We start from the raw sequence: 27,350 nt of genomic DNA, 5'->3' as shown, positions 1-27,350 counted from the left end.
GTATAGTGAAACGCTCCAACCAGTAAATAAGCTATTGGCTATTGGCAAAGGATCTGCAAAAAATGAGCCATGAAATCCTGTCACAAGTTTGTTAGCCTTTAGTCATTCTTTTTAACAGCCATTACTTACATAGAGTTCAGTTCCATTACACATAGCCGGTGAGTATTGTATTTCTCTGAAATGTTCTCCCACTAGACTTCCTGTGTTAAAGTGTTAGCTCTCATAGGACAGAGACATTGATCCACACAAACTCAGCAGCGCAAGTGCTTCATCTGGGCTATGCGAGTCTTGCAGCATTGCCGATTCTCTCTGTGACTGAAAGCTGAAGTGATGACAAGTGGAATTGTTGTCTGTGGCAACTGGATAGGCGATCAATGTTATATTCCTAGCATCCTAGCATAAGCTTCACCAATATGGTCCCCAAACTGCCTTTTCCCGGTTTCTTAAACCATTCTCATTTTAGCTTGCAATTTTATTTCAAGTGGGAACTGAAGTATTTCCGTTTCCCCCCAAATAAAGTTCTGTTTCCACTGTGCAACTTAAAACACACAAGTCCATAAGCATAAGTATGATCAGGTCAGCACACTGGTGTCTCAATGCAGTTACGCGTTTATTGCATCATGAATCATTGTACGTCTGCACTTTTTCTAAAGAAGGGGACCAGTTTTTGGCCCTGAAACAATTGTCAAGTCAGTGTTGACTGATGCAATAAACTCCTAACTTCATTGAGACACCAGTGTGCTGACCTGATCATACTTTTGTTATAGTAAGATGAGACGAAGGCTCATGATGGAATGAGGGAAAAAATGCGCTCGCTCATGCTGGACCTTTAAGCGACCTTGAGGGACACACCTGTACACACACTGGATTCTATACCTAGATTGCCGCAAGGGACCGATTTAACCAGTCAGCAAATCAAACACAGTGGCTGATTTGAAATTTAGGGTAAATTTGGGGCTGTTGAGTCTGATGCTACGTACACACATGCGACAACGATCGTTCGTTGTTAACGACGAACGATCTTTTAATTGACGAAAGAACGACCGAAGTAAAGTTAGTTGTAAAAAGTGTGTAACGATCACATCGTTAGAACGAACGTTACACCATGTAAAAGCACTTATTGCGCCTGCGCATAAAATTGTAAAGTTCCTTGGAGAAAAAGTGAAATGCGCATGTCCAGCCTGGTACGAACGATCGTTTCCAACGATGTACCACTTTTGCTAAGATCGTCGGTGGTAAAAATCCGCCAAGACAGAACTTTGTTTTGTAGCGATTTGACTCGTTCGTCGTTTGCCTTAATAGTCGTTGGTTCGTTTTTTGTAACGATCGTCGTTGGTAAAGATCGGGGAACGATCGTTACAAACGACTATAGTCGCATGTGTGTACGCACCTTGAGTCTAGGAGTCAGAACAATTTTTGGGTACCTGGAGTTGGAGTCGGTTTCATAAACTGAGGCGTTGGATGATTTTTGTACCCATTCCATAGCCTTGCAAGAGCCTGTAGTTTGAATCGTGGTTTCATAAACTGAGGAGTCTTGAATCAGAGTTTGAGTCTGATGATATTTGTACCAACTCCACAGCACTGGGAAATATACACCGGGCATAAAATGAGATCCACAGTAAGATAAAATTGCTAAGTAAGGAAGACCAACCAACCCCACCTACCTTGCCCGATGCCTAACCCAAATACATGTTAATGTTAATAGCTCTAATTAATAGCTGGTAATTTGGGCTCCTGAGGCATCCGATAAAATAGTAGGCGGCGCCCTGGCACCCATATAACTGCTAATTGCTGCTAATGCCGACTAATAACTTTGCCACCTACGGCAGCACCCTTTTTACCTTTTTGCGCCCCAGTCTGCACTGTATTTCTCACATGGTGACATCAGGTAGGTGTACTTGCATTGCACAGATGTGTTTGACCTCTGTGGAGTTGACGGGAGACTGATACATGCAGTGGGGATTATCAGAAAAGGCCGGTATGTTCGGTGTATGTATGTTCAGCCATACTTGCATGTTACATAGGCAGCTTAATTATTTCCTACTGTAAAAGAAATGTGCAGCTGTAGCTTCCATTTAAAAAGATAGGGTTTCTGTAAATACAGGCTCTTCACCTGTTATAATGATGGCAATCTATATAAGTGTTTACCCTAGGGCCACATGGGTGATTGCTAATTGCATTTTTTTTCCTGTTAAAACTCATGAGATCAATAACATTGCATGTATCACATGATTTAAAATGAGAGCCGTTACATTGATTTTCAGTCATGCAAAGAAGAGATTGATCTCCCTTGGTCGTGCACTGCCACAAGTCTGTCATGTCATGTTACATATAAACCATTCCATGGAGATTAGTGAAGCTTTTTTTTCCTCCAGTGTCCTTTTTTTTTTTTTTTTTCCCCTTTTCTCCAAACCTCTATATAAAGCTAATACATTTAGTATAGATGTCAATCTGTTTGCCGCAGAATGCTGACAGTATTCATATTAATAATTTTATAATACCAATATTATCCTATTGTAAACATAATGCTTTCATCAGACTCTTTTCCTAATCCCTCCTCTCATACTAACTCATCCTACGCCCAATGCACCGAACACTAACCTCACTGCTGCTACACCTAACACTACCCTTCCTGCCCCCACATCTTAAATTGACCTTACTTACAAATGTATGATGTTAGTTGGCCGATCGTCATTCAGTTGCACCAGCACTTCCCATTTACAGTACCATTGCGCTGGCACTTACCAATCACAATACAGTTCTGACATTTGCCAAGTCACGCTGAGTCTTTTGCCGAGTGGTGCAGAATCTAAGAACTCTGGTGATCCATGGATGCAAGTAATCTTGCAGGCTAATGTACCGCTGACGATGCCATGTGTGTCTAAAATGAGTGCTTCACTCACTCATCATGCAAAGATCCAGCACAGTAATTCGTACATGTGATTTTATTTGGATTAAAAAAATCACCCATGTAGTGTAGCCCTTGGGTTCTTTAGGGTAGTTCAGACTGTAACTGAAAAAATAAGCAGCAATACTAATTTTTACTCAGTTAAACATAAAAATGTTTGAAAAGTCTTAAAAAAACATTTTACAGTTATGGATTATGGATTACTTACCCAGCTTCTTAAGCTGGCCACTAACGGTCCAATTTCTAGCAAAAAATCGTTCGAGCGATCAGAAATTCTGATCGGACGAAAAATCGTTCACTACACCATCAACTAACCAATCATTGCTTCCTACCTATCACGACCACCAAGAAAATCCAAATTTTCGTTCGACGAAAATTCATTCGGGCGACATTTTTTTCACTCGTTCATAATCGATTGTGTCCACCAATGGAGATTATTTACAACCAATCCGATCAGAATTTCTGATCGCTCGAACGATTTTTCGCTAGAAATTGGACAGTTAGTGGCCAGCTTTAGACATGCTAGATAATCTTCAGCCAACACTTCTTGTTCAGCTGCCCCCAAGGTAATTTAGCTATACTTTCTGCAGTATCACTAAACGATGGACAAGCACACACTTACCTGTCTGCTGAAACTCATTCTCCTGTGTGCCACTCTTCTGTCCCTTCTCCGCCCTGTTGCACTACATGCTCTTTGGCTATAGCTGGGAAGTGTCTGTTCAGTGTTTATTCCTTATGTTATCCTAACAACTTAGTAACAATCATTAATGGCAACTTAAATCCAGTGTGTGTAGCTGGCTTAACACATATAAATGCTAGAAATGGTATTTGTCATAATAAGTTACTTGGCAAACACCTTTTTTTAAGTAAGGGATATGTGCTATAATAATGTTGGAAAGCACTGTTGTAGCCCTCAGGTTACAGATTATAGAACAGCTAATCTACTTTCTTGCTGGGTGTCGGCCAGGCAGTCATGGAGGTGCAACACGCACTTGGAAAACAACTGAGTCACATCTCCAGCAAAAGCCAATGATAACACTAATATACAGGGAATGCTTAAATGTATGCTTTGTTATTAAGTTAGCAATTCATGTTAAACTATGGCAACCAAACAAATTTTGTTTCCATTAAGCTAGCTGGAACGAGAATGTTTTATGCAATTGCTATTGGTTATAGTCTGTTTGTGCCAAGCCGTGTAATTAAGTCAGCCAAATTGTGATAATGATGTTGCGTCAGGGCACGTTAGCTTGCATACTTGCTTCTTGTTCCAGGCAGAAAACATTTCTGCCTGCATTCCCATTAACCCAGTGTCCTTCTGTGAGTGCTGTCTACCTGGGGCGCAAAGAGTCATTAAAACAAAAAAACACCCTGTTTTCAGGTGTCTGTGAGGACCTGTCCTGAATCACAGCCCTGTGTGTCACTGTGTGGAATACAAGTGATAGATTCTCATATGAAATTGCATAACAAGGCAGCATTTCCCTGCTAAGAAGCCCAGTGCAGACCAGACCTGTTGTGCCACAGTTTTACCTGATCCAATCTACAAAATAATGTCCTTTTTGGCATTGTTTTCCTTGTTTTAGTCTTATTTTTTAAGACTGGTGATGGCATAAAGCATCTAGATGAGGAATCTATTGCATCCACAAGTTAGGGCTTTTCTTTACCCCCTTTTTTCCCTGATTGCATCTCGCAGTGTAGATTGCATACAGTGGATATCATTTCACATACCAGTGCTCAGCATGTAGTGTTATTAGAAGTCAATAACTCTCCCTGTGCATTTCCTATTCATATCTGCTTAGAGCTGATGTAGCTCAGCGGGGTGTAGACAGTGCACTTTTCCATTAAGGAAATGTCAACACATAAGTGTGCCTGTCTAACTCTGCTTTTAAGGTGGTCCTGCTCCGACAGTCTGTTGTTTGGAAATTAAAGACTGCTTCAAAAAGACTATTCTGTTCTTCATTGTTTCACCTTAATCAAAATACAAATCTGTGGATGACAGTTGTGCCGCCCTCCACTGGATTTGAATTTGGGGGGGTAAATTTCTCAATGAATTCAGAATCATGTGGATTCCGAGCTTGCATTATGAATACGCAAACCTGTAATTTATTGCAAATATATTTTCACACTATAACAATAAGGTTAAATATAATTAGTGAAAATGTGTTCAAAATAGGTTGCAAATTCTCTTAGGCTTCTTGCACACGGTCTATTGCATTGCGTCGCAACAGATGATATTGTTGCTTTCACAAAGCAACGTTATTCCTATGGGGCTATGATATTGTTTGCAGTGCGTTTACAGAGTTATGGGTTTGTTTACAGTGGCAAGTGATGCGTACATTCAATGGTAATGTATGATTTACTGTATACGTAGCAATGTATTGTATGTTTACCCTGCGATGCAACTTTGCTGTTCTCTTGTGATTCAATCGCTCGAGAGTCTCACATCTGCATTGTTACTTTAAAAGCATTTAATTTATTGAAAAATGTTAAAGTAACATAAGTGCTTTTGGCAGCCACAGCCCGTTGTTTCGGGCAAACAGCCCTTTTAGGAGCACTTATGTTATTTTAACTTTTTTTTTCAATAAATTCAGTGCTTTTAAAGGAATACTGCTGATCTGAGACCCTTTTTCGCATTTTGGACCTTGTCAGTACACAGGGAAGATCCTGCACATTCCATACTGCTGGTTCATGAGTGCAACTTACAACTTTTACATTTTTGCTTTTTCACATTCTTGAACCTCAAGCGCATGCTCAGTAGAAATTTCTCACTATTTATGTTAAATTAGAGATTGATGTTTTCTGAGCATGCTCAAGGCACAGGAGCGCAAAATGAGTTCGGAATCTACAAGTCAGAATTCAGTTAGTTCCAGATTCCGACTTTGAACTTAATATTGCGAAATTCTGATGCAAAAATCCAATGCACTCATCCTTAGGGACACATCACTTGGGGGATGGCATAAGCTAATCTTCGCACTGCTTGGTGTCTGACCATATACAGCATCCTGCTCCATTCGTGTTCTAGCAGTGCTGGGTTCTCAGGTAATCATGTCCATTTCTCTTCTCTGCAGATAAATCCCCTCACTTCCTAAGATTGGGAGATGTTGAAGTGAACGCAGGACAGAATGCTACATTTCAGTGTATTGCCACAGGAAGAGACGCAGTAAATAATAAGCTGTGGCTTCAGGTAAGCTTCCTCTCTACTTTCCTTCTGCCTTTCAGCTTTTCAAAACACACTTTATATTTTCCTTCCAGAAAATGTTAGTTTAACGTTTAAACTTGTTCTAAAGTGCCATTAGGAAGAATTTTATCTTCATATATGAAAGATCTGTAGAAAAGCCCTCACGTGTTAAAATGCGCTCTCAATAATGCATCTCCATGTATATTTTATTTAATTTCCATCATGTGTAACCTCTTAATGTGCAGGGACTAAGGTTGCGTATGAGGAACACATGAGAGATGTCAGATGTCCTAATAATAGCTCTGGGCTTGTATAATTGTCACAATCCATCTCCATTTTCCCTCACGGGCCTGATCCCTCTTTAAATCGTTGTCCGCATCTGATATTCTTAAAAATTTCCCAAGGCGGAGGACACAGTAATTCAACATTTATCTGACTGAATGCATCATGTAGCAGTCTATGTTATAAATGACTAGCAAATGCGTTAGCAAGTTGTCACTAGGCAGCAAAATGGAGCAGTTTGTCATGTTGCACATGTCAGTCCTCATGGAACATTGTATGCCATGCACATTATTATAAATGAACTGTTCCTTTATGATTAACTACTTTATCTCCAGGGCTTTTAATCCTCCCGCAAGTATATATAGTGTTTAAATATTTATTTTTTAACACTCATCTGTATTCTTTAAGGGGGTTTCAAGCCCTGGAGACAATAAACTGGAATTTGCATAATATTTAATACGTTTAGCGGCTAGCCTATCACTAACGGTCACTTTGCCTATCTGCAGAATAGGTTTTTAAAGTGAGATGCCCATTGGTCTTATGGGTATTGTCTGTGCCGGTGTGCACTGGTCAGTGTTATGCATCCACAGTTGCATAGGACAGAGACTTGTCGTGTGGTGGGGGTGTGGCAACACTGTGCACTGAGAGTATGTTGGAAAGACCGCGCGCTAAACAAAGTTGGGTGCTGACTGTCAGCATAAAAACAAAAGATTAAAGGTGGCCATTCATCAGAGGACTTGGTGGCTGATTTGATTATTTGTATTGGATGAAAGCCGGAACCGCAATTGGTTGCATCAATCGGTCGGACATGCTGCAAGATGTCGGGCTGACTTGCTCGATCAGGTGCGTGGCGGTAATGGCAAGCAATATTTGGGCGAACGACAAAACCCTCCGCGCTGTTTCCGCAATGTGAATGTCTATGGGCCTTCTTGCAAATCACAGCTCTTTGTGATGGCACAGCTCTTTGTGTTTGGCAATGTACCAGTTTTAAATTGCATGTTGATTTTTCCCGCAAACTATATGTGTATTGCATGCGATTCACATGCAATACTCCCCTATGGAGTCACAAAAATACATACATTGTGCGTTTTTGTATAAAGAAAGGGATGCTTTCTTTATACAAAAACGCACAATGTATGTATTTTTATATAAGGTCATATACAGTATATACTATAGTGGTATACTGGGTGTAGGCATAAAATATAATGTATGAAGTGTTTAGGCAGACCAGTGTAAACCTTTTTTCAAGGATTGTCAATAAAATCAGTGAACCACTATTTTTCACCATAACCCATTTTTTCATGGTAGCCACCTATATCCAGTCATTTCCATCCAGAAATTGCCATTACTTTCTACACATCTTCCACTCAGATTCACGTATGTTCTACCGATCTTCCTCTCTTGGCACTTGGCATTGAGAAGATGGGCAGGGTTTACATTTATATTTGGGCATAGAAACAAAATCCACTCTGAGTTCTAGGTGACTGCTGACACCCAGGTTTGCCTGTGGTCTCATAGAGATCATCACACCGACTGTGACCAATGTCTCCCTTTTACAAAGGGTCATCTTTACTTTAAAAAGTCTCTTAGCCTGGAGCCTACTACAGCAGTTTTCTGCAATTGCAAAATGCTAGCAATTTTAAGTAAGTACCTTCATTTTCAGTGAGATTCCTGGAAAATTGCGTTTTTTTTGTTGTTTTTTTTTTTTTTTTAGGACACCCGAGGCGAAAAGAAACGAATGAAATAAATGATTGTATCTTTCTTCTCCTAAAAATGACTTTTTAAGATATTCCACAGTTTTATTTTATGTTTAAATCTACTTTTAAAGTTTGAACTGTTTTTATTGTTTTTGCTCAATGACCCATTCATTGAAGTATACCAGAGCTAAAATCTATGAGCTATTGACCCTTTTTATCTCTTTCCAGCTCTCAGAAGCCATTTTCTGCTAGGAAAGTGTTTTATAGTTGGAATTTCTTATCAGTGAGGGTCACACTGTAGTCACTTCCTGTCTGAGTCAGGACTCGTGGGAGTCAGCCACTTACATACCTGATATTTAACTCTTTCAGGCAGAGAAAGAAAAAAAGGAACACTGCATAGTTATTTGTGTGCTAGGCACTGTACATACCCATGTCTATCTCATCCTGTCACCTCGGGTATCCTTTATTCACAAACAGTACCATTTTGCAATTGTGGAAAAACACTGTATCTGGGCCCCGGTTAAAGCCACTATACAGCTTGGAAATACATTTTTCAGTTAATGGTGTGATTGTCATGTCTTCTAAAAATTTTAATTACCTGCCTGCTCCATTCCTCCCCAAAACCTCCTGGAACCAGTGTGTAGCCCCGCCTCCTGCTGGAATAACATCAGTGTTTTCTTTGCTCGAGGTAGGAAACACCATGTCAGCTCCCCAGCAGGGGGCGCGACTACGCGCTGAAAGACTGCAGCCACAGGTTTTCCGGGTGGTTTTCTGGAGGAACGGAGCCAGTAGGGAAGTATAATATTTAAAGGAAACCAGAGCTGAGGCAAAAACAATAGTTTTATACATACCTGAAGCTTCCTCTAGCCCTCTACGTATCTCTTGGGTGGCTGCTTGAGAGATAAATAAATAGTGCACTTCATTTGCGTCAGACTGGCCGTGAATGGATGAAGTAACGGAACACGGTACAGAAGACTGAGGACAGCAGTATTGGAGCAATCCGAGCGCATGGGGCTGGAGGAAGCCCCAGGCATGTATAAAACTTTTATTGCCTCAGCTCTGGTACACTTTAAATGACATGATGATACCATTAAATAAAAATGTTGTTTTCAGGCTGTATAGTCTCTTTTAAATTAATAGAAAACCCACTTAACCTTGTGAAATGTAATGCTGGATAGCAGGTAGCCAACCTTTTGTGTGGTTTATGTAGAGGGTGCCAACAAAATATCCACACAATGCCTAAAAATATACCTTTTATTGAAGATTATATATTTAAATATGTATCCTCTTTTATTTTTATTTTTTTAATCAGTCTCTTATACCAGATTGATAAATGCAGGTGTTCTGACATGTCAAGCTCATCATTATACTATATCCATATACTGCTGCTTCTTGTTTGGACACATACACCCCCACTCCCCATTTGGAAGGCTTCTTTCTGCTTGTTTCCATATCAAATGCAGTGAAGTCATCCTGTTGCTGTTGGCCTCTCAGGGGAGAGCTGCCATATGGTAATAGATTCTGGAGTACCATCCCTAATGCAAAGTTCTGACTGTACCAACCCATTCAGCCATCCATCCCTTTTTTCCTCAAAGGTTTACTTTAATGTACCTGAATCATATCATATCTGGTAGCCGTGCAGAAGCAATCTGCTCTGTTTCAGTTTAGCCAGAGACATCCCCGGTGGATGATTTGAAATGTGATTGCTCAGTACACAAGGGCTCTCAGGCTGTTGAAAGAGCAGACTAGAATTCATTCTCTTTGACAGCTGTGAACGGCTTCAGGTTTTTGCAATTAAAGTGGGTGGATGCACTACACTTCTACTCAGGAATGAGCAGTATTGGGAGGGGGATCACACTCTGGCTCAACCAAATCAAAAAAGAAGAACCAAGAGGGCCAGACACATCTGATTAGTTTTAACATGTTGTTGACATCCGGAGCAATTAGTACTTTGCTAATTAAGTCATCAGTCACTTTATTTACTTTATCAACTGCTGCTTTGTCACACAGTTTAACGCTTAACTAAAGTCATACGGGGAAGAAAAGGCAACACAAAATCAATGGAAGTTAACAGATTCACATGTTTCCACATTAAAGTGGACCTGAACTCTTGCACAGGTCAGAAGGAAACCATATAGAAATGCACCCTGTATGTATTTAGAGAGTTCAGCCTTTCAAATCCCCCCTCACCTGTGTCTAATCACAAGTTGTAATTTGATCTCTCCCCTGTGTCAGCTGACGGCCACGGCAGAGCTCATTGTAAACACAGGATGTTAACAATATGGCTGTTTTCATGAAAGCAGGAAGTAGACACTGCAGATTTATTGCAGGGTTTGTATCAGCTGTAACAAAGAAATGTTTTTATTATGCTGTGGCGTATATTTTATAGCAGAGAGGAAGTTCTGAGTTCAGGTCCGCTTTAAACTGTTCGTTACTATAATAATAAATACAGTATGTAATAATAATTGGAAACAGATTCAGCATATAGCCATCCGTGTCAATGGACACGGATAAATGACTTGTGCTAGAAAACTAGAGATTGTCAGAGAAGCTAACAATTCCCTAGGGGCTGGAGAAATGTCCAAAGAAAATAAGGCATTGGTAGCCCCTACCTAGAAGAACAGTGGGGGTGGAAGAGGGAGGCCTCTGTAAGGTTTTTACAAGTTCTGTGCTAGTTTATGCTTGGTGCTTTTTAACTCTTCCAAGTGTTAAGTTGCTGTGGCAGGGTCTTAGCAGTAGCTAGTAATAGGGCCAGTGCACACCAAAAACTTCTAGCAGATCTGCAAAACGCTAGAGGTTTTTGAAGCGGATTTTCGGAGCTATTTTAGAGAGGTTTTCTAAACATGCGTAGCGTTTTTGTGTAGCAGATTTCATATATTGTTACAGTAAAGCTGTTATTGAACAGCTTCTGTAACAAATTTACAAAGTTTGCGTTTGTGGAAAAAACGAACCTCCCTGGTGTGCACCAGCCCATTGAAATACATTACCCAAGCAGTTTTCAAACAGCTAGCATTTTTAAAAACACTCCAGAACCGCTCTGGTGTGCACCAGCCCAAATAGATGGTCCTCTATTTATTTAGAACCTGCAAAGCTGCTGGTCCTCGTTGGAACATTGGCCTCAATTCACTAAGATCATGCTGGAGATAATAAGGAAAGAGAAAACTTACCTCCACACAGTGAGAGTTATCTTATCTCTTCATTCCTTAATTTACGTCCTCTGTAGTTATTTTCACACGCAGTTAATTAACAGACTGTCTTTAACTCTGGAGTTATTTTAACCAGTTCACCCCCAAGGGTTTTTATCCTAACGGACCAGAGCAATTTTCAGTTGTCAGCGCTCCTCCCTTTTATTCCCTAATAACTTTATTACTACTTATCACAAGAAAATGATCTATACCTCGTTTTTTTCGCCACCAATTAGGCTTTCTGTGGATAGTACATTTTGCTAAGAATTTTTTTATTCTAAATGCATTTTAATGAGAAAAACAGAAAAAAAAAGAAAAAAAATCATTATTTCTCAGTGTTCAGCCTTTATAGTTTTAAAATTAAACATTCTCCTGTGGATAAAACAAACACGTTGTATTTGCCCAGTGGTCCCGATAATTAAACCGTTTAGATTATGTCCCTACCACAATGTATGGCGACAGTATATTATTTTGAAATATAAGTGGTTATTTTTCTGTTTGTTCTGGCCATAATTACAAGCCCCTATGTAATAAATTAAAATTAATTTTCCCCCATAAAATATAGAATAAAAAAAGCTGAGTCCCTAAGGCAACTATTTTTTTTTTTTTTTTAAGCTAATTTTTTTTTTTACAAGTGTTTTTTTTGGGGGGGAGGGTTGGAAGTGTAATTTTATTAATGATGTGTATATACTTGAAAATGTATGTATTTTGTAAGTGTAATATACTTTTTGGCCACAAGATGGCGCTGGTGAACACTCATAGGACGTGTTCACTTTTTTTTTTTTTTTTTTACACACTTTATTAAACTGTTACATTTCCTGTTTATGTGAATGGACGTAGCCGCTGTTCGCGGTCACGTCCATTCACTCCAGGCACTGCGATTGGGTAGAGGACTGTTCAGTCCTCTTCCCCAATCGCCCAGCACGGGATCCCGACGGTAATGGCGGCGGTAGCGGCGGACACACGGCGGTAGCAGCGGCGGGAATGCGCGACGTATTAAAACGTCATGTTGCTGTTAATAGCGGTAAGCATGACGTTTTAATACGTTAGGATGGCGGTAAATGGTTAAGGATTGGAGAGTTAACTAAGACAGAAGAGTTAACTTTAGGTTTGCCTGAGGTAAAAGGTTTCCTGAATACTACATGCCTTATCACCATGGTAACAACTCTAGAAATAGAAACGTTATTAAAGACAGGAGATAAGCTTAGTGAATTTAGGCCATAGTGTCTTTGTTAGGGAAGAATCATATGATCTCTACAACCATTTTTAGTAACTCCACACTACCTTCCTCCGATTTGTCATGCACATTGCACTGCCCTGAAATTGTTGTCCTCTCTTGTTGAGAAAAAAAATCACATCTGGCCTCAGAGCTTGGAAAGATACTTTGATTACTTAACTGAGCAACTGTGCTATGCATCCACCCAGCAACATGCTATGTTTGCATGCCCTTCTCATGTTTAACTGTTTAGAACACTATCCTAATTGAGTAATACCTGACAATTAATCAGTCAAACATTCTTGATTACTTTTTTGGGAAGCAGAAGGTCACATGGATCAAAGCAATTTAATCTTCAGATTATTAATTGGAACCATCATTGCATATACTGTATGCCAAATTTTCAACACCAAGAACCTAACCCTTTGGCTAAAGTCCCTAAAAGCAACAGTTGCACCGAGATTTAATTATACCAATACTTCAGTGATTCATAACATTACAAACTTTGTGTTATAAGTCATACAGCCATAAATGACTCCACTAATATATATAGGTACATTATATGTGTCAGTATGTCCACATGCACTTCTGTACAACGAAGTCTTTTATTTTACCGTCACAGTAAGCACGTCATTTATAGAACATGGTTTCATCCTTCTGTGTATAGCCATAGCAAAAAAAGTTATGCTTGGGTGGGCTGCAACTTTGATGCCAGATAGGAAACTTTCAACTTTTGGGTAAACCCGAGTCTCAAATAGCATTACAATGCGATTGTGCAATTTTTAAATGTACTCATTGCCTTCTATTGCTATGCGTCTCTGACCGCAACGGACAGAAATGCATGCAACAGTTACAAAATTGCATACCACAGCAGCATACAAACGTGAACAAGAGAATATAACTGTTCTAATGTCCTTGCGGATCGCATAGCCGTATGCTTTGCTGAATAACAGACCGCCATGCATATAATGTGAATGAGGCCTAAGTCATTACCACATCTGAAATGTAGAAATAAATCCAGCAAATAGTTCTTCACAAATCTATGATGTGCAGGTGATGAGCACCTGTGCATTGCTTCTCTGTGCTGTGACATGTTTCTTTAAATATACACCCAGATTTTTTTAATTTAATTTAACACATTTCCATCCATTCCATTATCTTTTTTTTTTTTTTTACATGACTTTACTCATGCTGGCATTAGTCTGGGATAAAATTTTGACAGACATCAAATCTTGCCAACAAAAAAGCCGTAGACGTTTAACACATCCAAAACGACGTCCTAAAAAGTGTCACACTGTGTCTTTCAAATATATGCCATTTTCTAATCGCAAATGTCACCCATTGGTGCTAATGGCAACCTATTGATGGCCTTTTTCTCAGCCTTGGAAAATGTGAAAGTTTCTTTTCAGTATTATGTTTAATGCTGGCATTCATTTTCTGTTAATAGGAGGAGCTAGAGTGAAGTTAAGTGAGCAATATGTTTGTTCCATTACATCAATAAAATAGCAAATGTAGAAAGGAGGCTGGCACCACCAGAAGTAGAAAAGTAAAAATTAGCTCTTTATTGATCAGTCATAAAATGACAGCATGGTCAAAAATAAGGCTTTGGCGGCGACAGCCCGCTGTTTCGAGCCCATACAATGTTAGCAACAATGACCACACCCTTATATACTGGTCTATGCATCAATTAGCCAATCATTTCAAAATCAGAAACACCAATCAGAGTGCAAGGGCATGTGGATGGACCTGATGGGGAACAAGGCAGTGTGTGATGTCATCAAAACATACCTCTCAGTCAGCTGACCAAGGACAGACCATCGCAGCATGGTAGAGAAAGTTCCACATGTAAAAGCAGGAAGTGCATTGTAAACAAAGATCACATGCACCAATAGGGACAGGCTCCAACAGCCCACCCATCATAATATGGCATGGTATACGCGTACAAATGTCCGCATAATATGCATCCTATAGACGCGATATCAATGCATAATAGCCGCCGTAACTCGCCATCCAAGCGCATTATCAAAAACGATGCGTACAGAAAGACGCATAATGCGTAATAATGGACGCTAGAAAACCGCATACTGCTACTAATGCCAACGCAATAATAATGCGTACAAATCGACGTAAAAACGCCCCTGGCCGCATAACTCTATAATGGACGCGTACAAAAAGACGCATAACGCGTGGTACTGAACGCAACATAGTCGCATACTGTTCATACCAATGCCATGTTAATGCGAAAAAAAGACGCAAAAATGCCTTCCGGGCGCATACAGAATGGATGCATAAAAAGAGGATATAATGCATAGCATCATGGCGGAACTCAAATCAAGTCACGCCTAGAACTAATGCACAACATTATACACGTGGAAATCGCATAGCTAGAAAGAACAATTCTCACCAGGCCACAAAGTTCTTCCCTCCATCAGCTCACAGGGACTAAAGAAAAAGAAAAAACACATCACTGCAAAAAGTATCAGAGTATTCAAAATATTATAATGCTCCCAACCAGTACTCCACACCTCCTAGCACAGCATAATAGTTGCCTCTTATCATAGTAAATATCCCACATCACTGTTTACAGATTCAACAGGAAAATTAAACACAAAAACTTAGATCGTATTCCCTATTAAGTCCTCCCTTTCCCATCACATGCAACCTTTTAATCCACCAGGCCTCTCTTTTGGCCAACTCATCCTGTCTATTTAATCTCCCTCGCCAATTACTCGGAACACTGTCAATAACCTGAACTTTAAATTGGGACAAATTGTGTCTAGCTGAAACAAAATGGCTGGACACAGCCTGGGTCATATCCTTGCCACGTATGGCTGTCTTATGGCCAGACATTCTGACCTTCAAAGCATTGGTGGTCATACCCACGTATCCCAACCCACAGGGGCATTTAATTAAATACACTACGTAACTAGAATCACAGGTGTATCTGTGTCTAACCGTAAATCTTTCCCCTGTGGTGGGATGCGTGAAAGACCCACCTTTAGCTATATGGCTACAAAGATGGCAACTGAGGCACGGAAAAGTACCATGTCTGTTTTGCATGACTTGTGTCCTCGGCTGGTGATGATGGAAGACCTTGTCTCTAACAGTAGGGGCCCTTTTGAAAGACATTAATGGAGGGTACCTAAATTCAGGTATCGTGGGAAACGCATCTTGTAACAGATGCCAATGGTGTCGAATTGCCCGTCCAACCAGTTCGCTACACGTGTTGTATGTAGAGACAAATGGCATACGAAATTGCTTAAGATCACGACGAGTTTTGTGATTTCTTGGAATCAGGGTCCTGTCAGGATAACCCCTGTCCAAAAACTTTTGTTTTAATATATTCTTCTGAGTTACTGCCTCAGCATCACAAGAGACTATTTTTTCAACACGTTTTAACTGACCGGTTGGAATGGCATTTTTCATTGGGGGGGGGGGGGGGGGGAGCTTTGGTAGTGTAGCAATGAATTTCTATCGGTGGGTTTTACATATAAATTGGTAATTAATTTATCCTGTCTCCTAATAATACGTGTGTCCAGAAAAGTTGCCTCACAGCTGTCAGCATGTACAGTTAGTCTAATCGCTGGACAACAAGAATGTAGGGAGGCAACGAAGTCAACGAAGGTCGAATGTGGCCCCGCCCACAAACAAAAAATGTCGTCAATATATCTCCACCAGCATTTAGCGTGCTGGTGAAAAAGTGGGTGGGTGTATACAACACTGTCTTCATACTGACCCATGAAAAGTCCCGCATAGGACGGGGCCACATTCGACCCCATCGCAGTACCTCTTCGCTGGACATAAAAGGAATCCTGAAAAGAGAAATAATTACGTCTCAAAATAATATTCAACAGCTTCACAATGAACTGTCTCTGAGGTTCAGACATATCTGCATATTGCATCAAGTACCATTCTACAGCCTCTACACCCCCATCGTGAGGGATGGAGGTGTAGAGGCTCTCGACATCAAGAGTAACAAGGAGAGTCTCATCTCTCAGCCTTTTTCTCAGCCTTGGAAAATGTGAAAGTTTCTTTTCAGTATTATGTTTAATGCTGGCATTCATTTTCTGTTAATAGGAGGAGCTAGAGTGAAGTTAAGTGAGCAATATGTTTGTTCCATTACATCAATAAAATAGCATTTATTTGCTTTTTAGCTCCATTTTCTAGACTCTAAAGAGGGAAAAAAACTGGTTGCGTGAGAGCGAAGACTCTGAGAGCCTTGTGACTCTTCTTGTCAGTCCCTGTATTTCTCTAACTTGGGATACTACGTTTTTCCAGTATATTCAAGAACTGACTAAGCGGAGCACTTTCAGGGCCCGTTTCCACTGTTGCGACGCGATTTCGCCGGCATCCCGGCGCTTGTAAAAACGCATGCGGATGCGTTTTTACCCGCGATTTCGCGTGCGATTTCGCATGGCAGGGTGCCATGCGAAATTAACCATGACTCTGCCAGGGCAAAATAACATTGAAAAAGGTGCGAAATCGCACGCGAATCGCGGGTAAAAACGCATGCGTTTTTCCTATTAAATACATTAGCGGCGATTCGCATGGATTCCCGACGCAGGCGAATTCTGTGGGTCCCGTCGTGCAGATTTGGCCCGCCACCAAATCGCTCCCGCACGCCGCACATATGGAAACAGCCCCGGCCACTTCAATGTACCAAGCGAATCCGCATGTCGGCGCCGCATGCGGATTCGCTATGGTGGAAACGAGCCCTTACATCATTACCTTGTGTGATTTATTCTCTGCTTTCTGTACCAAATACGACCATTGGCAGGATAGAGAAAAACTAGGCTGAAGAAATGTCTCATTAAAAAAAAAAATTAGAGAACCTGATCTAGTTATATTTTTGTGTGTGTATCTTAGAACCGAGGTTCCCATCATGGTAGAGCGAATGCCGCAGGAGTTACTTGAACTTATTGCAGTCAATTCATTTTTTAGAGTTTTGAAATAAAAAAAAAAAAAAAAAAAAAAGAAAAATTGATAAATGAATGAGAACAAAGTTGAATAAATATTGTTGTTAATAAAGCAGACCTGTGACCAACTTAGTTAAAAAAAACAGATACTTGCCTAAGTACTGGGAAGCTTCTGGATGTGTCAAATGCTTCCCAGATCATCCTTATATTCACTGTTCCTGCTCGGGACCACTTTCTTCTTTGCATCCACGCTACTGTCCATATATGAGTGAAGGCCATACAGCTCATGCGTGAGTACAGTAAGGGCATGCAGAGTAGCATTAAGCTGCTCGTGCAGAGAGGAAAAAAGCTGTGTGCAAGCAGCTCCATGGTACTGGGCATGCTCAGATCATACTCACACAGGCTCCAGCCTTTCTGGAATGGGAGCAATGCATTGAGAACATATTCAACATGCTCTTGTTGAATATTTTCAGACAGTCCCTGCAGTGGGTACCAGGAGGATCTTGTAACATCTAGGTTATCCACATTCTTCCGCCTACTGAGGCAAGTATTTTTTTTCCCTTCAGGTTCCCTTTAACGGATATAAAAGGTTTAGAAATCCTTCATACACAATTTGAGTGCTTCTATCAAGAATAAATATATCAATTGGTACTTGACCTTTGGTTACTCACCAAAGGGTGTACTTGGCAAACTCCACCTTTCACACATGGGTACATGCTAATATAATGTTAAGAAACATGCTTATGATGTAACCACCTTCTGAACATTGCAGCAGATGATTAAATGTGGCCTTTACTCTGTGATTAAACTTTTAAAGGACAACTGAAGTGAGACACATATGGAGTCTGACATATTTATTTCCTTTCAAACGGTACTAGTTGCCTGACAACCCTGCACTCCCTGGAAACAGCCTGTTTTGGTTGAAAAAATCAAACTGTCTGTAAATATTGGGACTAGGCAACCAGTCATTTGATGTCTGTGTGTAATCTGTATGTATTATGAAAGAAACCCTGAGAGGGCACCAGCTGTAATGTCATTCCACAATTATATTGGACAAAGGCTTTTGCCAGTTTTGTATTTTTGGAGGTTACTTAGCACTTTAGTCTGTTTGGAGTCCTTATGGCTATACCATTGTATGCACCTACCGTAATCAAGTAAACAAACCAGCATATAGTCTCTATAATTGCACTGTTACGCATTTTAAAACTTGCGGTTTTGTAGTGACACTCTCTATGTATGACCTGTGAGGGTCATGTCATTGGACGTCCCGAAGTTGTGAACTACTAGTAATATTATTCAGTGCAGCTGTTATTGATTGTAAACAAAAGTGGTCAATAAGATGCAAATATTCCAAGTTTGCATATACACTGCACAGAGCTAGTCAGCCAGAGGCCACAGCTCCTGCACTTGTTAGGCATAATTCCAAGCTGCATGCAAACACAGGAATGTTTCCATTATATCAGCCACCACGTTCAAGGAGCTTTAGCTTCACGTAATTATGGATCAATTGTCAGGTTACCTAGCATAAGTTTTGCATCAGTTTAAAACCTACATGTCAAACTCTGGCCTACGGGCCAAATCTGGCCCTCAGTCATTAAATTTGGCTCTCAAGTGGTTTCCCCACTTTGCATTATGTTTGGCCCACTCTAGACCACCAAGGAATCTATATTGGAGGAGAAGCCCTAGAACACAAGGGAAGCCATTCGGGGGAGGTAGGGGGAAGCACTAAACACTAGTTAACTGTATAGGGTTGGGTGTGGGCCTCTAGACACCAGGGAACTGAATAGGGAAGGGTGTAGGCCTCTAGACACCAGGGAACCATATGGGGGGCAGGAACACTAGACACCAGGGGTTGGAGGCAGGGTCATTAGACACCCGAAAGGTGGCCAATAGACATTGATGTTGGCCCACGACTAGGTCTCAGTGTACAATTTCAGCCCACTTTGTATTTGACACCCCTGGTTTAAAGCAATCATGAAGTGAAAATAAATTTGAGATAATGAAATGTATGTGTAGTACAGCTAAGAAATAAAATGTATAGTAGCAAAGAAAAGTCTCATATTATTTCCCAGTTTAGGAAGAGTTAAAAAAATTAATTTATCTATGCAAAAGCGCTTCTCTGAGTTCTTTGACTTGGATCCATGGCAGTCCTGTTTTCTGAAGCACTTAAAAAAGAAACTCCGACCAAGAATTGAACTTTATCCCAATCAGTAGCTGATACCCCCTTTTACATGAGAAATCTATTCCTTTTCACAAACAGATCATCAGGGGGCGCTGTATGACTGATATTGTGGTGAAACCCCTCCCACAAGAAAGGTCCTGAGGAAGCACTAATTTGTATAGTGCGAAACAGCTGTTGACCAGTCTTACATGCTTATCCCTCTCTCTCCTGGCATTATTGTGTTGCTGATGCTAACTTTTAAATGTTTACAATAAAAGCTTTTTTTTTTAACTGGATGTGCCCAGCCGCTCTTGTCTACATAGTAACTCCCTCCCACAAGAAACTCTGAGGACCGTGCGTGGTACTCCTGGCAGTTTCCTGTCTGTGAACCTTGTTGCATTGTGGGAAATGGCTGTTTACAGCTGTTTCCAACTGCCAAAAAAAGCATGCAGCAGCTACATCACCTGCCAACAGTAAAAATGTCACCATGTAATAAATGTCAGAATGTAAATCGGGGATTTAAAATATTTTACAATGAGCAAACACTGACTAAATCATTTATACATAATTATTGTAAAAATAAAGCCCTTTTTTATTACATTATTTTCACTGGAGTTCCTCTTTAAACAAGAAACAGTGAGAGACAGCTTGAGATAAGGATTTGCTGCAGGAAAGTTCAAACTGTAATTATTTTTGCTTTGTTTTATAGCTTAAAATACAGAGTGTGGTTTGTAAACTACAAATATGACAGAATGATGCAATATTATAAAAAGCTCTTTTATTTGCTACTAATGTTGTGTTCATTATCCGTACCACACATACAATTCATTATATCATAAGTTGTTTTCTGTTTTTTGTTTTTTTTTTTGTTTGTTTTTAGCTTCAGGTTTGCTTTGAGTCAGTTTATTTAGAAAATTCTGCAGAACATCAACCTGATGTGAAAACTGTATACAGGCTATAAAGAATGGGAAGTTAGTATGTGGAGCTGTTAACAGCTGTGGCCCACTATCCGTTTCAGTGGTCACCTGAGAAGGCATAGATGTACTTTTTTGTTAGTGACTGCTGTATGCACGGTTGCTGCCTTTATTAGACTTTAATTCTACTTCACTGCAGCTTTGACTCATCAATATACATGATACTGGTTATGTATTCTAGGGACTGTGTTTTTTTGGTGAGAAATGTGTGTGACATTATTAATAATGGTAAAAGAACTGTCTAAGCTAGGCCTGCATGTCATCTTTTCCTGTCTAATGTGATTGAGTGCATAGAGAAGTTTAATTTGTTCCTTAGCCCGGTAGATGGTACAGAAAGGTTACAGTGTTAATAGCTGTATAATCACTCTCAATTGACATAAACGTCCTTTTCATTTGATGACTAAAAGATCTGGAAGTTTATTGGTAATCACAAGACATTTTTGCCTTGTTTTCTTATTTTTCTTTTTATTGCAACAGTCCCTTTCGGATGCAGGATTTTATCATCTCTGAACGGATGGTGTGTTTTGTGGGAGATCACAGTCTTAAAACAATAACTTCCCATATCCTTTCCATCCATCTGTACAGCATTCTGTCTTAATGCCTTGTTATTTGTCATTTCCTCCTACACTGTTGCTGCGAATTATCATACTTGGGTTTGTATGTATTGCTCGTAAATCCTTCCATACCTGCAGTTTTTTGTTTCAGTATATTTTTACTAAATAAAATGTATCTTAAATGGAGAGTAGTAAAACAAGCACAGATATAACAAATGTGTAAACGTGGCGTATAGGTAGCAATTCACAATTCGATATTTCATGGAGATTTGATCTCCTTCATAGGATCTGCCAGTGATTTATTGACTTCCAGCATATTGAATGAATAAACTTCACATCAGTTTTCAACAGTATATCAATTGAAGGGGTGCACAGTTTCAGGTTTTGTTGAATTGAGGGGCATGGATAGCTGCATAACTTTGTACTGCATTTAAAGAGTAACTGTTAGGCATGAAAAACAAAATCAATTCTCTATTTCTATCTGTTGAACATATAAAAGGAATGCTAAAAAGGCAATGCATAACTTTAAAATCAATCTTACTTTTTTATTGCAGAGATTAATCCTCATGTCCCCAGCTCCTTAGTACGCAGCCAGTATTCAGCCGCAAAAGAGAAGTTGCAGTGCAGGCTGGGGCGGGGGGAGTTTCTGCGCAGACACAGCTAGTTCAGCCTGATTGGCTGCAGCCTGTGTCACTCTCACTCATTTTCGTTTCGTTGGCTGCCTCCCATGACTGTCCATGTCTGCCCACACTCCAGCCCGACAGGCATCTCAGCCGATTCATGAGGGCAGTGGCTGCAACCACCGCATCGCATCCATGGGGACCTCCGCCCCTGCTACCATTTCCTTAGGGATTCCCTGCATTTACAATCAACGCTTGCTATTGGTGTGGAGAGGAGGGAGGAGTAAGGGAGGAAATGACCTCACCATTGACTTCAGCTGGAGGGAGTAAAGATGGCCCCTGTCAGCGAACAGAATTCTCTCCATTTATTTTTTATAAAGTTCACTGAAATTAACACTTGGACTGTGCAATACACATGTTATGTAAGTAGAGCTAGTATTTATCTACTTGTATATGTGCTTTTTTTATCTGGAATAGTATGGCTGACAGCTCCTCTTTAAAGGACACTTGACCCGAGAGAAAGCTACTTAAGATGATGTTCATGCTGCATCCACATACCTCTGTGTGTTGTCTGTTCCTCTCCTCGCTCCCCTGAGACCTCATAAGCACTTCATGAAAAAGTTACGTTTGGCTTATCTCAAATTTTCAGACCGGAAGGGACAGGCTTGCTATTATGTTCCCTCCTATTGCCCACCCTATTCACTCCCATTAAGAGAGGGGGGGGGGGAGTGAACATAGCAGCAAGCCTGCCTCGTCCTGCCTGAAAATTTGACTTTAGCCAGAAGACACATTTAAAAGGAGTAATTTCAGAGTGCAAAGGAAACAGAGAGGAAAGGGAAGCTAAACTGAGAAGGATATGGATTTTTCCTTTTATAATAATACCAGTTGCCTGACTCTCCTGCTGGATTAGCTGCATGCTTGTTTCAGGTGTGTGATTCAGCCACTACTGCAGCCAAAGAGATCAGCAGGGATGCCAGGCAACTGGTGTTGTTTAAAAGGAAACATCCATATCCCTCTCTGTTAAGGTTCCCTTTAAACAGAAGATCAACTAATTCCTCTTCAGATTTCTGCTGAAATCTGAGCCAGTGAGGTAAGATGGAACATGGGACAGTACTACCAAGATCATTTCCAGCTGAGGAGTGATCAGTTGCTTGCTGAATCAAGACCCTTTCAGCCTCAGTATGACCTTTAGATGGCTCACTATCATTAGCAAGGCCGGCCCGCTCATGAGGCGGGGTGAAACTACTAACACTAGCTTTTAAGTAAGGCTGTAGCAGCACACCTAAAATATATCATTTGCGATCCTATTGGGCACACCCTAACTATTGACTCTAAAGTCCATAGTCCACCCTACTAATATCTATGCCCTGCCCTAGCTGTACCCTCATCCCATTTCATCTCCGGTAGCAGATGATGTAAGCTGTCCCAAGAAGATAGATTGAGCACACACACGCCAGCTCTGTATATGTAACAGTTACACACTATAAACCTGATTTCCAGAGACTGTGTGCTAGAGATTCATGCAAAGAGATTGGAGCAGTTGGTTAATCGTTTACAGTATCCCACGTGTAGATAGCTATTACAATTACAGCACCAATGAAAGCAGCAGCTAAATGTGGGTCCTCGGGTTCAGAAGTTCCAATATAGTCAAAACTTCTCATCCCTTATAGTTAAACCACTAAACAGTTGTCTACTCGGGAAGCACTTCATCTTCACTTTAACAACATACTTTTTTTTAGTAGGTCTTGTAGGTCAGAAGAATTTAGTTATGTTGCCACTGTTTAAAATCTTTGCAATGGAAACAGGCGCCAGCAGAGTAAAAATTGATCACAGGTAAAAACAGATAAGTACAGCGCCTCTGAGGCGCTGTACTTGGCTACACAACTTTTGAATTACTTCTATCTTTATTATTGCCTGAGGAAGCAGGCTAGAGACCCGCGAAATGTGTTGCCTTTGTTCTGGAGTACCAAATAAATCTTGTCTAAACCATACATAGTGGTTGTGTTTGGTTTTGGGGAGGTAAGTCCACCTTTGCCCCCCAACTTTTATCTGTTTTTACCTACGATCAATTTTTACTCTGCTACCGCCTCTGTTTCCATTGCAATTATTGTTATCCACCTGGTGGATGGGTGAACACCCCTTCTTTCCTTCTTCAGAGAGTGACTTTTTAGCCTGAGTGGGGACAGGCCTAATATCCCCATTAGTGCTTTAAGTGGTTGCCTGAACCCGGCAACCCATACTTCTGAGTATATTTCTAATTGCTGCTACCCTGGCATTCCTTTATCATCAATAATACACTATTGGGGGGCTCTCGATTATGTTTTTCCTTTCTTTAACTATTTAAAATCTGTTCGTCAGTCTATCAGTAGTTTTCATTTGTCTTAAAACTATAGTGTAAAAATTATTTTTATAAGGATTTTCAGTCTTTGCATTGAACTTTTGGGTCCATGTGAATAATTTACAGCTTCTGTCCTCTTATTAGACTCTTCCCTCTTCTATTCGTGAGAATAGTATGATTATAAGTATTCCTCTTAGCCCTGCAGCATTTTGCATCAGTAGGATGTCCTTTAAAATATTAACGAAACATAATTAAAATTCTTTATTGAAAGTGATGCTTTGAATTTCTGATCTGCTGAAGGCTGAAATGCCCTAATTAAATGGCACAAAACACTTGTTAAAGGAATATTACTGTCTTTGCAGTTGCTAGTTGTAGCCAAAATAAATTGGATACCATCCTTGCTTTGGTAATGATGGTCTAAAATATGTTTTTAATTATTAGAGACAAATTACACATTGTTGGATCAGCTCGTATTCTCTGGTTTTACATGTTCGTTTTGAGGGCTAGTACTTATGATTGGGTCCTCACTGCCTTCTCAAGTGTACTATGCAGTCAGATGTTGAACAGATATGCATTGTATTCTTACAGTAACACTAAAATTATTTTTTTAACAAGTTTTTTTATTGAAAAATGTTCACATAGTTGAAATGAAATAAAAACAGACATACATATTGAAAATGAGATGCATCAACCGGCAATAACAAGAAAAGACATGTTTACTAATGCAAGATATATAGTAGTCAAGCTGGGGAGTAGGTGACCAGATGGAAGAACTTGCTAGTTGCACTGCCTAGTGTCATAGTTTACTAGGGGAGCTCGGGTGATTTTTCCCTTCTATAACCGCTACCCCTGGAGTTTCAAACAACTAGCTGATGCAGTAGCTTAAAGAGACTCTGTAACAACATTTTGAGCCTTATTTCTTCTATCCTATAAGTTCCTATAGCTGTTCTAATGTGCTCTGTCTTACTGCAGCCTTTCCTAGTTGCACAGTGGCTGTGTTATCTCTGTTATATGATCTAATCTTCCCTCCTCTGTCGGGCTGAGGCAGTCAGGCTGGAATGTGCTGTGCTTCTTGTGATTGGATAGAAGCTATACACACCCTCTCCAGGCCCCCTGCACACTCTGTATGACTCACACACTGAGCTCCTCTCAGCCTATCACTTGCTATGTCTTTTGTTTGTAAACAATGCATAAAAATGGCAATTACAAGCCAGGATTGCAGCAGGAAGTGGCAGAAACAGCACAGAGGGGCCCAGGAGAACATAATTAATAGAATGGTATGCTTTATATTGTAAGAATTTGACAGTACAGATTCTCTTTAACCACTTGAGGACCCACCATTTACCCCCCCTTAAGGACCAGCGCTGTTTTAGCTGATCTGTGCTGGGTGGGCTGTGCAGCCCCCAGCACAGATCAGGGTGCAGGCAGAGCAACCAGATCGCCCCCCTTTTTTCCCCACTAGGGGGATGATGTGCTGGGGGGGGGGGGGTCTGATCGCTCCTGCCTGCCTGGGTGTTGCGGGGGGGGGCACCTCAAAGCCCCCTTCCGCGGCGAAATTCCCCCCCTCCCTCTCATCCCTGTCCCCCCTGGCAATCTGGGCTGCACAGGACGCTATCCGTCCTGTGCAGCCAGTGACAGGCTGTCCCCTGTCACATGGCGGCGATCCCCGGCCGCTGATTGGCCGGGGATCGCCGATCTGCCTTACGGTGCTGCTGCGCAGCAGCGCCGTACAATGTAAACAAAAGCGGATTATTTCCGCTTGTGTTTACATTTAGCCTGCGAGCCGCTGCTTCCTGATTAATTAGCCTGCAGCTGGCGACGCAGAACTGCGTCGCTGGTCCTGCAGCTGCCACTTTGCCGACGCGCGGTATGAGTGCGCGGTCGGCAAGTGGTTAAGGGGAACATATTGTTAAAGAGGTTAACACTATACAAATCAAGTGGCAACGTGCCAAATAAAGCTCTACAGTAGCTCAGAAACCTTGTTACTGTAGGTACTTTTAACTGGTAGGTGACACATCCCTATTAGGGAAGCCAAAAAATTACCTCAGGGAACAAAATTATAAAGTGGGTGGGGGGGGGGGGGGGGGGAGTGGAAAAAAAACAGGTTTGCTGCTAGGGAGCCATTAGTACCAAGACTAAAATTAATTGAAGGCAAATAAACAAAGCCAATGAACTATACTATGCACAAACAAGAACACCTCCTGTGTGATGGAATAGTTAATTATGTAATAGTTAGGCTAAAGCTTAGCCACAAGTCACCACTGGGTGGTCAGAAGAAATGTGCACCCTCTTTCTTCTGGCTGATTGAAGTATCTCTTAGCTTTGTATCCTATTGCCGTGGGAATTGTGGCAAAATGCTTCATTAAATGAGTGCCTGTGTCTATAAAGCCTTATCTACACACGTAGATGAGGCTCCGATGTGTGTTATGCGGCTCGATTGATAAGATCCGACAGGTCGGATCTTGCCACCGCCGATTCCCTGCTCATTCCCCACGAGGGGACAATGGCAGGGAATCGAGCGGAAGATAAGCGGCGCTGGGCGGGGACGAGGGCGGATCGAATCCGACGCGCGCGCGGGGATGCGGAAAAGGCGATCCGGCGGCTAATCGAGCCGCCGGATTGCCTCCTCATCTACGCATGTAGATGAGGCTTAACAGCCTGTTCTTATTGACTGGGCCACAAGACTATCCAATCTGAGAGTAATTCATTAGATTATTGAGTTTACAGCAGGTAGAGCAGATAAATATTTTTAATTGGTTGCTGTGGCATTTTGTGGTGTGCATATTGCTGTCTGCCATATGGAGTAATCTGAATATTTTTTACAATATTTATCAATTATTTATTCAGTGTTTGCCCATTGTACAATATTTCCCACTCCTCACTTACATTCTGAAATGTATCCCAGGTGGCAACATCTTTAGTCCTGTCAGGGGCAGCTCTGCAGAATGTTTGTTTCTGAGAATTCTGAAGCCAGTACAAAATATTCCTCTTCTCCCAGAATGCTCAGGGGCGAAGAATTCTACATAGCTAATCAGCCTAGGCTAAGCATCGTAGGAAGGGCAGGCTACATTTAATATACAGCAATACTGTACATAGCAAGGAAATGAACAGCGCTACTTAAAAACAGGCAAGTGCCTACCTGCAAAAGAGTGCAAGCCCCACTTGTGGGGTCGAATACACACCGAGCATACACATGACCTGTCTACCACTAGAGGAGGATGTTAGTTTCCTGTAACAGCTTGCATGCAACCTATTAAGTACTCGTCCCTCCCACTGCGAAGAAGTCAATCCTCCATGGGAGGGGCCTAACACTAACTAAATCCT

General features: G+C 41.0%; 1 protein-coding gene across 11 annotated transcripts in view; it reads left to right on the top strand.

The window, feature by feature from the left end:
• The window catches only part of PTPRK (protein tyrosine phosphatase receptor type K), a 571,635-nt gene that overhangs the window by 211,868 nt on the left and 332,417 nt on the right, over positions 1-27,350 (top strand). For all 11 annotated transcript variants that reach the window (XM_068231517.1, XM_068231508.1, XM_068231514.1 and 8 more), the window contains exon 5: positions 5,974-6,089. In XM_068231517.1, the coding sequence (XP_068087618.1) occupies positions 5,974-6,089 (116 nt within the window). The remainder of the gene's footprint in view (positions 1-5,973; positions 6,090-27,350) is intronic.

This window comes from Hyperolius riggenbachi, chromosome 4, assembly GCF_040937935.1.
Source record: "Hyperolius riggenbachi isolate aHypRig1 chromosome 4, aHypRig1.pri, whole genome shotgun sequence".
NCBI lineage: Eukaryota > Metazoa > Chordata > Amphibia > Anura > Hyperoliidae > Hyperolius > Hyperolius riggenbachi.
Note: the sequence above shows the minus strand (reverse complement) of the source record. Positions and strands in the feature narration are given on the sequence as shown.